Source organism: Equus asinus, chromosome 7 (assembly GCF_041296235.1).
Source record: "Equus asinus isolate D_3611 breed Donkey chromosome 7, EquAss-T2T_v2, whole genome shotgun sequence".
Classification (NCBI taxonomy): Eukaryota; Metazoa; Chordata; class Mammalia; order Perissodactyla; family Equidae; genus Equus; species Equus asinus.
In genome coordinates this window covers 73,864,442-73,877,764 of record NC_091796.1, presented here as the reverse complement: position 1 = coordinate 73,877,764, position 13,323 = coordinate 73,864,442, and the positions used below count along the sequence as shown (strand labels likewise).

General features: G+C 39.9%; 1 protein-coding gene across 2 annotated transcripts in view; it reads left to right on the top strand.

The window, feature by feature from the left end:
* The window catches only part of ESR2 (estrogen receptor 2), a 66,771-nt gene that overhangs the window by 32,981 nt on the left and 20,467 nt on the right, over positions 1–13,323 (top strand). For both annotated transcript variants that reach the window (XM_044773724.2, XM_070513763.1), the window contains one exon: positions 1,749–1,887. In XM_044773724.2, coding sequence (XP_044629659.1) covers positions 1,749–1,887 — 139 coding nt within the window. The remainder of the gene's footprint in view (positions 1–1,748; positions 1,888–13,323) is intronic.

Below are 13,323 nucleotides of genomic sequence, written 5' to 3'. Positions count from 1 at the left end.
CAAGGCCTTGGGGGCAGCAACTGCATTAAGGAAACTGTGAAGATGGGGAGAGGTGAGAAGCTGGGTGAAGAGCAGTTGGGAGTAAAGAGCAGTGGGAATCAAGACCGAGGGTCATAGGATCTCTTGGGGCCATTTGTTGGGTTCTGAGCTTCCTTAGGATTTTCTAGTTTCCAGTTCTGTTTTGATAATCTAGCATCTCCACCTTTGCCAGGACTATATTGTTTTATCTTCTCTGCTCTTTCCCAGAAGAGACGATACTGATGCACTTCCCTCTGGCTTTCACTCTCCAAGTATTCCAAACACTACTTTTCAGAACCCCACCTGGAGAGTGGTGGTGAAATTGATTACTGCTGAGATCTGCACAGCTTCTCTGTGCCGTAACAAAACTGAACACTAAAGCTGCATTAGTCCCTCTTTAAGCTTGGTATTTTAAAAATTTTTCAGAAAACTTAGGCATAATTTGGAGGGGTGATTTTTTTCCCCTATGTCAGCTGATATAGTCATTGTCCAAACCAAAAAATTATTAAAATATCACCTAGACTTGATCTTGTTGAATATCTACAAGTGTAAAATGCTTGCTCTCCCTTGGGTCAGCTTATTGTCTACAACTATGGGTGAGATTGGAACATGTGCACATTTTAGGAACCTGAACTGAGCGTAGGATGTGGCTTTGGAAAGGATTTATCCATCCTTCCATTCATTGCTCCATTAAATTCTCCTTTGTGCAGATTTGCATTTTAATTGTTCAAAGATTTGAACCACGTGCGTCTCTGTGCCATAGTTTCCTCATATGTAAAATGAGGATGATGAGAGATCTTACCTGTAGGAAATTCTCAGAGGTAGGCGTTATTACCCCTATTTTTCCTATAAGAAAACAAAGACTTAAAAGGAGATTAGTAACTAACTAGGAAGAGGCTGAGCTGGGATTTTACCCAGAGTCCATTGCACTCTGAAGCTGTGCATTTGGCAAGTGTTTTTGTATTACGCTGCCTCCTGCTTTTCTCATGGCTTGTGGAGGAAGCACCAGTGATCTCTGCTTTGCTTTTGAAGCACTCACCTCCCTAGAGACTACCTGTTTCCTCCCAGTTCCTTGACCAATGCATGCTATTCGGCTATCAGGCTGTGGGAACCGGCTTCAGTTGTCAGATTCGCTTTTCCCGTTAGAAGAGCCTGGAGACAGCGCTCCTCCTCAGAAGAGTGACTCTAACACTGGATGGGAAATTTTAGGCAATTGGAGAAGTACTTTCGGTTGAAGCCTTGACTTTCTACAGGGGCTGGCCCTGCTCTCTCTGCATGCCCTCCACTCCCCACCCCACCTACCACATCCCCTCACTCCTCCCCGCCCCAATCATGCACTGGGCCAGTCAAGGCAGCCCCTCTGGCCGGCAGCCTAGCGTTATCTTTCTCAGCAGTGCAAGGAGTGATTAGGATGTAAGGAACAAAGATCTGTCCCAGCTCTCTGTTCTTCCCTAGCATCTATCTGGGGAGCTGTACCAGCCCAGGTAACAGGTCCTTTATAAATTCTAAATGAAGTATTTGTCCTAGAAGGAGTCCAAGACTGGAAATAGTGAGGTGCACACCTTAAGTTCAAAATTTTCTTCCTTAGGTCAGGATTTAACCACATCTTTGTAATATTGTTTCCCCGTGTTTATGTTTCCTTAGCTTTTTAAAACTTGCTGTTCTGTCTCTACAGAAACAGGGAGCTGAGGAAAGGGCGGGGGTGTCTCACGGCCTCTTGCTTTCCCCAGGCTTTGTGGAGCTCAGCCTGTTCGACCAAGTGCGGCTCTTGGAGAGCTGCTGGCTGGAGGTGCTGATGGTGGGCCTGATATGGCGCTCAATCGACCACCCCGGCAAGCTCATCTTTGCTCCAGACCTCGTTCTGGACAGGTAAGAAAAAGGGCTTTGTGTTTCTTCTCCGAGTTGTTTGAGTGAGGCGCTGAGTGAGTGGGAACACGGTCCTGGGTGCTGCAGTTAAAATCTCGCACCTGAAGGGGCAATTAGAGGATGATAAGGTCATGAGCTCCTTCACTGGCTTAGGAACCTGAGAAGGGGAACACAGGGACCAGGATTCGGTGTCCTGTGACTCCTCTTACTTCAGTGGGGCAGCATTCACAGGCCAGGCCATTATAGGGGTCTATGTCCTGCAGGGTATGTGGCCACCAGGTGTATCAACTTAGATTTTTCTGCTTAAAAATTCCATTTTTGGGTGAAGTTGTCCTGCTGTTCTTTCCACCTGTAGGGATCAATTACATCGCCAGCTATCTGGACAGGTAATAAAATTGTTACAAATCTGCTAAGTTTATTTTGACATACTTTAACTCACTCTAATTGCATGTACCATATAGCATTTTTGGCAATAGTGGTGGAAGGAGTGATTATTAAAATCAGACGAAAGTTAATGGGAATTGGGGAATGTTAGTGATGATGCCATAACCTGGTTGCATGTCGTTTTCTTTTAACGAGGGCACAGAAAAGGAACCAATTTTTAATTGACGTAGGTGAACTGTTTATGGAGGGAAAGCTGGAATACACAGCACTCAAGCTTTTTAGTAGGAAAAATCGAACACTTTCTTGGTTTAGATTTAAGGAGTTTGAAACTCTCCATGGAAATTGATTTCCACATACCTTATTTCGAAAAAGTTCTGGTGTGGAACGCTCAGTCGCGTTTGATTCTGTGCACAGAGAAGAAGGGTGCCTAGTGCTATGAGCGGAAAGCATCTGCCTCCAGCTCTTGGTATAACCTCTTCAGAGGATCCGAATCTCCCTATGCACATGTTACAGACATGAAAACCCCCAAAGGATTAGCACTCGTTCTGCCTGTTGTCATGGATGCTAACATGGACAAGGAGCTCTGTTCTGTAATGGAGGTGTTTTGGTGGAGAGCAGAGCCCTTGGGAAGAGCTGGAGCATGGGATGTGGCTCCAGCAGAAACAAACGTAGGTGGTAAACCACAGAGGGAGGTTCTGGAAGCCTAGGACAGGTAGGACCCTTCAGTAATGATCAAAATAGCTAACTTATTGGCATGTATGTACCAGGCACCATCTTCAGCACTTGATGTGTGTTAACTCACTTCATCTTCACAACAGCCCTTTATGGGTAAGCACCATTATTATCCCTGTCCTTCGGATATGGGAACGGGAAATTAGGTAACTTGCCTATAGTTAGAGTAGTAAGTGGTGGACCTGGACTTAGGGGGCTGGCTGTGAAGTCCACACTCTTTACTACAACAGTACATGCCTCTCATACAGAACTGGAAGGGGGAATAGGAAGAGGCTAAAAGGCAAACTTTCTACTTTATTCTTTTGTCTTGGAACAACTCTATTCTACTCTCTGCCCACTTCAGAAGCCTACTCCTGCTGTCATCTCATGCTACCACGTTTCAAGGTGGCCTGAAAGACTGGGCACCCAGTCAAGCCATCGGTCTCATTCATTCATTCATTCACTCATTGAATTTGACTTGGTGTTTCAATAAAGCCACATATGTACATCCTCTCTCTCACATGCACACACACACACACACATAAATATACACATATAATTCTCCTAGAAGTTAGTGCTAGGAAGAAGTTCCATCCCTTGATGAACCAATAAATTTGCAGACATTGGGATTGCGTTATTTTACTTTTTGTCTTAATTTCTAACTTAATGCCATATTTAGCGTTTATTTTCAGTGACTATTTCATTCTTAGTTTTTGGTACAATTAACTCCCCTCTTTGTATGGATTCTTTAACTCCTGTAAGTATGTGTATAAGTTACTATAAATTGACACAAATCCCGGGTAAATTTTAGGCCTACCTTTTGGTTAAGTAACAGAAGAAGAAAAAAAGAAAGAAGTCATTTTTTTTACAAACTATTTTTAATAGACTCACATTACTCTTTATAAATATTTGAAAGCACTATATTTTACAACATGTAAATCTAGTTTCTATGGTTGAGTATGGAAGAGGAGTTCTTGAGAATTGTAAATGCATTTGCATTGAGCAGGCATTTATTTGGAGTGCTTATTGGTGGATATTTTTTGTTGCAGTTGCTACTACTGTTTTTAACACATGAACTCTGTGACATCTAGAATTTCAAGTCCAAGATAGTTCAGTTTCTTAGTGTATCTATTATACAAGTAAATACACTTTCATGTAATGAGTATGTTTCTGGAGGAGTTGCTTATTCAAAAATGTTTAAAATATTACTTATTCAAAAAGTCAGGGATCGTACACCATAAAGAAGTTCTATTTTGAATCTTTTTGCAGTGTAAATAAATAATTTTCACACTACTTGAAAATAACTATCTTTTGGTGGATCATCCTATCAGAGTTCCTTCAAGTGCTGGTATGACCATATGAGCAACGAATACAACTAAATTAGCCCATTTGTGGAGACTGAGACTATGATTTCTGTTTCCCTTTATTCTTTTTTTTCTTTATGGATCAAGATTTTTTAAATTATTTTTTTAATTGCAGTAATATTGGATTATAACAATATATAGCTTTCAGATGTACATCGTAATATATGTCGAATTCTGTGTGGATTACATCATGTTCACCATCCAAAAACTAATTATAGTCCTTCCCCTCACATGTGAGCTTAATGACCCCTTTTGCCCTCTCCCCCACTTCCCCTCTGGTAACCACCAATCCTAAATCTCCGTTGCTATGTGTTTGTTTGTCATTGTTTTTATCTTCTGCTTTTGAGTGAGATCATATGATATTTAACTTTCTCCCTCTGAGTTATTTCACTTGGCACAATACCCTCAAGGACCATCCATGTTGTCACAAATGGCCAGATTTCATCATTTCTCATGGCTGAGTAGTATTCCATTGTGTATATATATCACATCTTCTTTATCCATTTGTCCCTTGATGGGCACCTAGGTTGCTTCCAAGTCTTGGCTATTGTGTATAATGCTACAGTGAACATAGGGGTGCATGTATCTTTATGCCTTTACATTTTCAAGTTCTTTGGATAAATACCCAGCAGTGGGATCACTGGATCATATGGTAGATCTATCCTTAATTTTCTGAGGATACTCCATACTGCTTTCCATAGTGGCTGTACCAGTTTGCACTCCCACCAGCAGTGTGTGAGGGTTCCCTTCTCTCCACATCCTCTCCAACACTTATTTCCCGTCTTGTTAATTATAGCCAAATGACGGGAGTGAGGTGATTGTAGTTTTGATTTGCATTTCCCTGATAGCTAATGATGTTGAGCATCTTTTCATATGCCTATTAGCCATCTGCATATCTTCTTTGGAGAAATCTCTGTTCAGATCTTTTGCCTATTTTTCAATTGTGTTGTTGGTTTTCTTGTTGTTGAGATGTATGAGGTCTTTGTATATTTTGGATATTAACCCCTTATCTGATATATGGTTTACAAATATCTTCTCCCAATTGTTAGGTTATCTTTTCATTTTATTGATGGTTTCCTTTGCTGTACAGAAGCTCTTTAGTTTGATGTAGTCCCATTTATTCATTTTTTCTTTTCTTTCCCTTGCTCGGTCAGACATGGTACTTGAAAATATGCTGCTAAGACTGATATCAAAGAGTGTACTGCTTATGTTTTCTTCTAGAAGTTTCATGATTTCGGGTCTTACACTCAAGTCTTTAATCCATTTTGAGTTAATTTTTGTGTATGGTGTAAGAAAATGGTCAACTTTCATTCTTTTGCATCTGGCTGTCCAGTTCTCCCAACGCCATTTATTGAAGAGACTCTCCTTTCTCCGTTGTATTCTCTTGGCTCCCTTCCTTGTCGAATATTAGCTGTCCATAAATGTGTGGGTTTGTTTCTGGGTTCTCGATTCTGTTCCATTGATCTGTGTGTCTGTTTTTGTGCCAGTACCATGCTGTTTTGGTTACTATGGCTTTGTAGTATATTTTGAAATCAGGGAGTATGATACCTCCGGCTTTGTTCTTTTTTCTCAGGAATCCTTTGGTTATTCGGGGTCTTTTGTTGTTCCATATAAATTTTAGGATTCTTTGTTCTATTTCTGTGAAAAATGTTGTTGGGACTTTGATAGGGATTGTGTTGAATCTATAGATTGCTTTGGAAGTATGGACATTTTAACGATGTTAATTCTTCCAATCCGAGAGCACGGAATATCTTTCCATTTCTTTGCGTCGTCTTCAATTTCTTTCAACAATGTTTTATAGTTTTCAGTGTACAGATCTTTCACCTCTTTGGTTAAGTTTATTCCTGGGTATTTTATTCTTTTTGTTGCAATTGTAAATGGGATTGTATTCTTAATTTCTCTTTCTGCTACTTTGCTGTTAGTGTATAGAAACGCAACTGATTTTTGTATGTTGATTTTGTATCCCGCGACTTGACTGTATTCATCTATTGTTTCTAAAAGTTTTTTAGTGGATTCTTTAGGGTTTTCTATATATAAAATCATGTCGTCTGCAAAGAGTGACAGTTTCACTTCTTCTTTTCCAACATGGATCCCTTTTATTTCTCATTCTTGCCTGATTTCTCTGGCTAGGACTTGCAATACTATGTTAAATAAGAGTGGTGACAGTGGGCATCCTTGTCTGGTTCCTATTCTTAGAGGGATAGCTTTCAGGTTTTCTCCATTGAGAATGATATTTGCTGTGGGTTTGTCATATATGGCGTTTATTATGTTGAGGTATTTTCCTTCTATACCCCTTTTATTTAGAGTTTTTATCATAAATGGATGCTGTATCTTGTCAAATACTTTCTCTGCATCTATTGAGATGATCATGTGATTTTTATCCTTCATTTTGTTAATGTGGTGTATCACGTTGATAGATTTGCAGGTGTTGAACCATCCCTGCATCCCTGGAATGAAACCCACTTGATCATGATGTATGATCTTTTTAATGTATTGTTGTATTTGATTTGCTAGTATTTTGTTGAGGATGTTTGCATCGATGTTCATCAGTGCTATTGGCCTGTAATTTTCTTTTTTTGTGTTGTCCTTGTCTGGTTTTGGTGTCGGGATAATGTTGGCTTCATAGAAGGAGTTAGGAAGCCTCCCCTCCTCTTCAATTTTTTGGAAGAGTTTGAGAAGGATAGGTATTAAGTCTTTGAATGTTTGGTAGAATTCACCAGGGAAGCCATCTGGTCCTGGACTTTTATTTTTTGGGAGGTTTTTGATTGCTGTTTCGATCTCCTTACTGGTGATTCGTCTATTCAAATTCTCTACTTCTTGGTCCAGTTTTGCAAGGTTGTATGTTTCTAAGAATTTATCCATTTCTTTTAGATTATCCAATTTGTTGGCGTATAGCTTTTCATAGTATTCTCTTATTATCTTTTGTATTTCTAAGGCGTCTGTTGTAATCTCTCCTCTTTCATTTCTGATTTTATTTATTTGACCCTTCTCTCCTTTTTTCTTGGTGAGTCTAACTAAGGGTTGTCAATTTTGTTTATCTTTTCAAAGAACCAGCTCTTGGTTTCATTAATTTTTTTCTACTATTTTTTTAGTCTCTATTTCGTGTATTTCTGCTCTGACTTTTATTATTTCCTTCCTTCTGCTGATTTTGGGCTTTGTTTGTTCTTCTTTTTCCAGTACCTTTAGATGCACTTTTAGATTGTTTATTTGGGATTTTTCTTCTTTGTTGAGGTAGGCCTGAATTGCTATAAACTTCCCTCTTAGAAGTGCTTTTGCTGTATCCCACAGATTTTGGCATGTCATATTTTCATTTTCATTTGTCTCCAGGAATTTTTTATTTCTCCTTTGGTTTCTTTGTTAACCCAATCGTTGTTCAGTAGCATTTTGTTTAATCTCAACATTTTTGTGGTTTTCTGGTTTTCTTCCTGTAGTTGATTTCTAGTTTCATACCTTTGTGGTCAGAAAAGATGCATGGTATTATTTTGATCTTCTTAAATTTATTGAGACTTGTTTTGTGGCCTAATATGTGGTCAATCCTGGAAAATGTTCCATGTGCATTTGAAAAGAATGTGTATTCTGTGGTTTTTGGATGGAATGTTCTATATATACCTACTAAGTCCATCTGGTCTAATGTGTCCTTTGAGGCCAGTGTTTCCTTATTGATCTTCTGTTTGGATGATCTATCCATTGGTGTAAGTGTCCCTTTATTCTTGTTGAGGCTTCTGCAGAGAGGAAACTTGAACCTACGGAGGAAGAGAGGAAAGTCCAGCTATCTCAGCTGATTTCTAACAAGGTGGTTCTTCCCTTAGTAACCACGAGATTCACAAGTTCACATGAAGCTCTACCACAGAATCTGAGCTTCTGCTTCTTGAAAAATCATCTCTCCTAAGACATTTTGTGTCCTTAGCATCAGCAGGAAACTGTCTAATGTTAAATGTTAATTAAAAGGCAGAGAACTTTAGATCTGGGCTTGGACCTGTTGTGGATGTTTGTGGAATTCCATGGAATCATATAATTGTGAATGTATGAGTTTGCATTCACATTAGTTATTTCTTTTTTTTAAAGATTGGCACCTGAGCTAACAACTGTGGCCAATCTTTTTTTTTTTTTTTTTTTTTTTTTTTTTTTTTTAAAGATTTTATTTTTTCCTTTTTCTCCCCAAAGCCCCCCGGTACATAGTTGTGTATTCTTCGTTGTGGGTTCTTCCAGTTGTGGCATGTGGGACGCTGCCTCAGCGTGGTCTGATGAGCAGTGCCATGTCCGCGCCCAGGATTCGAACCAACGAAACACTGGGCTGCCTGCAGCGGAGCGCGCGAACTTAACCACTCGGCCACGGGGCCAGCCCCCTTTTTTTTTTTTTTTTTACTCTAAAGATTGGCACCTGAGCTAACAATTGTTGCCAATCTTTTTTTTTTTTTTTTTTGTATGCTTTATCTCCCCAAATCCCCCCTGGTACATAGATGTATACCTTAGTTGCAGGTCCTTCTAGTTGTGGCATGTGGGATGCTGCCTCAATGTCGCCTGACGAGCGGTGCCATGTCCGTGCCCAGGATCCAAACCAGCAAAACCCTGTGCCATCACAGCGGAGCACGCGAACTTAACCAGTTGGCCACGGGGCTGGCCCCCACATTAGTTATTTCTATATCGAATTTTCTTCAAGATATCCACAGAATTTTCACTTATAAATTTTCATTTCCCTTTTGTATTCAGATAATTTTCACCTGAGTTCAATATTTAAGTCCTTTTCATGTGCTAAGTCTTGAGCCCTCCCCCCGACGGCCGCCCACACAGAGGTAAACTGTGGTTTGTAGCCACATGTCTGTGCCAGCAGATACTTAACGCAGGTGCAAAATAATGTACCCTAAAGCAAGGCCCACTCATTCAACACTTTGCCCTTGGTATCAAACAGAATATTTTCCTTTTATGAAGGAGTGATTATCAAATAATAAGATATTCCACATGTAACGACTTTTATTTTTACTTAGCACTAGTTTATGGACAAATGGTGTGCAAAAGTGAATTTCCATGAGTAGCTTGGTTTGACTGATATATTGTTTCAATATTTTAACATTCAAATCATATACCTTCTATCTTTAATTTAAATCTTTTAATCCAGTCCTAATTCCTTCCTCGGAATTCAGTGTCAATCTATAGATACAAAATAAATGAAATACATCTCATTAATTTGTTATTTTAAAGTCTTTTCTTATTCTGTTCGGTATAACTCATTTTAAAGCATAGCTTTATTAGGGTGTCATTTATGGAGTATTGTACCTTTTATTTTTTAATTTTTATTTTTTTCGGATGTACATCATATTTCAAATTCTGGATACCTTACATCATGTTCACCACCCGAACGCTAATTATAGTGCATCCCCTCACATGTGGCCCTAATCACCCCTTTTACCCTCCCCCCTCCCCCCTTCCCCACCAGTCCAATCTCCAATGCTATGTGTTTTTTTTTTGTCGTTTTTATCTTCTATTTATGAGTGAGATCATATGGTATTTGACTTTCTCCCTCTGACTTATTTCATTCAGCATAATACCCTAGGTCCATTCATGTTGTCACAAATGGCTGGATTTCATCATTTCTTATGGCTGAGTAGTAGTCCATCATGTATAAATACCACATCTTCTTTATCCATTCGTCCCTTGATGGGCACCTAGTTTGCTTCCAAGTCTTGGCTATTGTGTATAATGCCGCAATGAACATAGGGGTGTAAGTATCTTTATGCCTTTGTGTTTTCAAGTTCTTTGGATAAATACCCAGCAGTGGAATAGCTGGATCATATGGTAGATCTATCCTTAATTTTCTGAGGATACTCCAAACTGCTTTCCATAGTGGCTGCACCAGTTTGCACTGCCACCAGCAGTGAACAAGGGTTCCCTTCTCTCCACACCCTCTCTAACATTTGTCGTTTCCTGTCTTGTTAATTATAGCCATTCTGACCGGAGTGAGGTGATACCTCATTGTAGTTTTGATTTGCATTTCCCTGATAGCTAATGATGTTCGGCATCTTTTCATATGCCTATTGGCCATCTGTATTTCTTCTTTGGAGAAATCTCTGTTCAGAGCTTTTGCCCATTTTCTAATTGGATTGTTGGTTTTTTTGTTGTTGAGCTGTATGTGTTCTTTGTATATTTTGGATATTAACCCCTTATCTGATATGTGGTTTGCAAATATCTTCTCCCAATTGTTAGGTTGTCTTTTCATTTTCTTGATGGTTTCCTTTGCTGTGCAGAAACTTGTTAGTTTGATGTAGTCCCATTTGTTCATTTTTTCTTTTGTTTCCCTTGCCCGGTCAGACATGGGACTTGAAAATATGCTGCTCAGACCAATGTCATAGAGCGCACTGCCTATGTTTTCTTCTAGAAGTCTCATGGTTTCGGGTCTTACATTCAAGTCTTTAATCCGTTTTGAGTTGATTTTTGTGCATGGTGTAAGGGAATGGTCTACTTTCATTCTTTTGAATGTGGCTGTCCAGTTTTCCCAGCACCATTTATTGAAGAGACTCTCCTTTCTCCATCGTATGCTCTTGGCTTCCTTGTCGAATATTAGCTGTCCATAAACGTGTGGGTTTACTTCTGGGCTCTCAATTTTGTTCCATTGATCTGTGTGCCTGTTTTTGTGCCAGTACCATGCTGTTTTGGTTACTATGGCTTTGTAGTATAATTTGAAATCGGGGAGTGTGATCCCTCCGGCTTTGTTCTTTTTTCTCAGGAATCCTTTGGCTATTCGGGGTCTTTTGTTGTTCCATTGGAGTATTGCACCTTACTGCTCCTATATTTCCCATTTATTTTCTAGAAATGTACAGTCATGCGTTGCTTAACAACAGGGCTATGTTCTGAGAAATGCGTCGTTAGGTGATTTCATTGTTGTGCAAACATCATAGAGTGCCCTTGCACAAACCTAGATAGTATAGCCTACTACACACCTAGCCTATATGGCACTAATCTTATGGGACCAGTATTGTATATGCAGTCCATTGTTGACCAAAATGTCGTTATGCGACATGTGACAGTATTTGGTTTCTACAGCCTGTGAAGCGAATAAAAATGTTCTAACTTTGTGATCTCTTGAATGAAAATGATTGGCTCTCACATCTGGTAGAGCAAGCAATCAGACCTAGTTCTATAGACTTTGTTTAGAAATTCATTTTTTGCACGAGGTATGCATGTTCTGATTACTGTGAGTTACAGCATTTATTAGGGCTTAAGATGCCCTAGAATGAAAACTCTCTCTCCACTTTTGAACTATGATTTTGCATTAAAAATGGCATGTATGTAAATGAGGAAATGGCACTAATTTCAATATTTAGGGAACTGTACTTTGGCACAGGTGGCAACTTCTGCAAAATAGAATTGATTTCAGATGAGTCCCCTTATCATACTACTTGGGAGGGGTGTGTGTGTGTGTGTGTGTGTGTGCATATGCATGTGTGCACGTGTGCACCCAGTGTACATGATCCCACCTCTGACTGAGCCTCTCAGAAGAGTAAATGGCCAAACTATTAAACCAGCAATGCAGGACCTGGTGGATTTTTTGTTTTTACCCCCAGAGATACTTTAACACCAGTTTTTCTCGGTATCAAGTGTCCTCAAGCCCAACAATTACAACTTCCGGTAATTAATTGTCCCCAGGCAGAGGGATTTGATGATGTGGCATGAGGGGCACTCAGTGAACAAATACATCTTGTGCATCTGCTACGTGCAGGGCAGGTGTCATCCTTGCTGGGAAAGCCAGAGCAGGGGAGGTGGGAGGATGGGGCATGGGGACGGTTGTAGGTTTCCGACAGGTTTTGGCATCTTTTGCCCAGACCTCTGAGTCTCCAAAGTGGCCTTTCTCTAAGAGTGACTTCTAGGGGGCACTGGTGTTTTATCTCTTAACGTGTGCACGTTCAGCAAGCCTCAGCTGGTTGCAGAAGTTATGGGTTTGCATGCTTGTAGCTTTGTGTAGGTGAGTTTGCAGGGGTGCAAATGCAGTGGCATGCAGGATCCTGGTTAGTGACCATCCTTGCACAGCACAGAATGGGGAAGGCTTCACCATGATTGGTGGTGCCTCTGGGGTCAGTTCATTTGAATACTACAGAGGCCTTCCCACCAACCACCACCATCACTGGAAATGTCCTGGCTCGGGGTTGGGGGAAAGAGGAGGGGAGCAGCCAGTTCTTGGAAGATCTCAGATCCCCTCCAGGCTGCTACGGAGACTCAAAAAGAATCCTTCTGCCACCACAGCTGCCCTTCACTGTGCACTGCGGCTTTTAGAAAGTTTCATGGCAAAATCATCTAACTCCTTGTCAAGGGCTTTCAATAACTCTCTGACTGATGATAAGAGAAGTTTTTTGGGAGCAGTGAGGTGAAAGAATGTGTGTCTGACCAGAGTCAATAGAAGCTGGTATTTTCTCGATACAGTTCAAGTAACTTACTTCAAATGTATACTTAAAAATTAATTGCTATAAGGAGTTCTCAAAAGAATTTTGATTATATGGTTGAAAGTTTGTCTAAACCATTTGCTTAAAAATAGTCTTTGTTAAGTCAAAAATCTCCACGTCTGCATTTCTACCTTCCTTTCCTGATTCTAATCCATCTTCTCTAATTGTGATTTCTTTGTATGTCATATTAGCTTTTTTCAAATTGCATTTAAATGTCTCTCAGTTGCCTCACTAGTTTCTAAATGACCACTAGGAAGTGAGAGTTAAGCCCTGCGTGTGAAAGATTATTTCTTCGTGGGATATTTGCTTCTGTAACATTGTCTTCCTCATGAACGCTTCAGGTTTCTTCCGAGGGGAACATGGCATATCCCCTTTTAGTAATATGTGTCATATCTAGAGCTGGTTGGCTAAAATGGTTTAGATTTAAAATAATCAACAGAAATGGCGTTCCTTTAAGAAAACATTTGGTGAACCGTTAGAAGGAAAATGTAGTTCCAGTGCACACTTTTGCTTAAATAGTGTTTATTCAAATGCTTGCTTTAGAGATT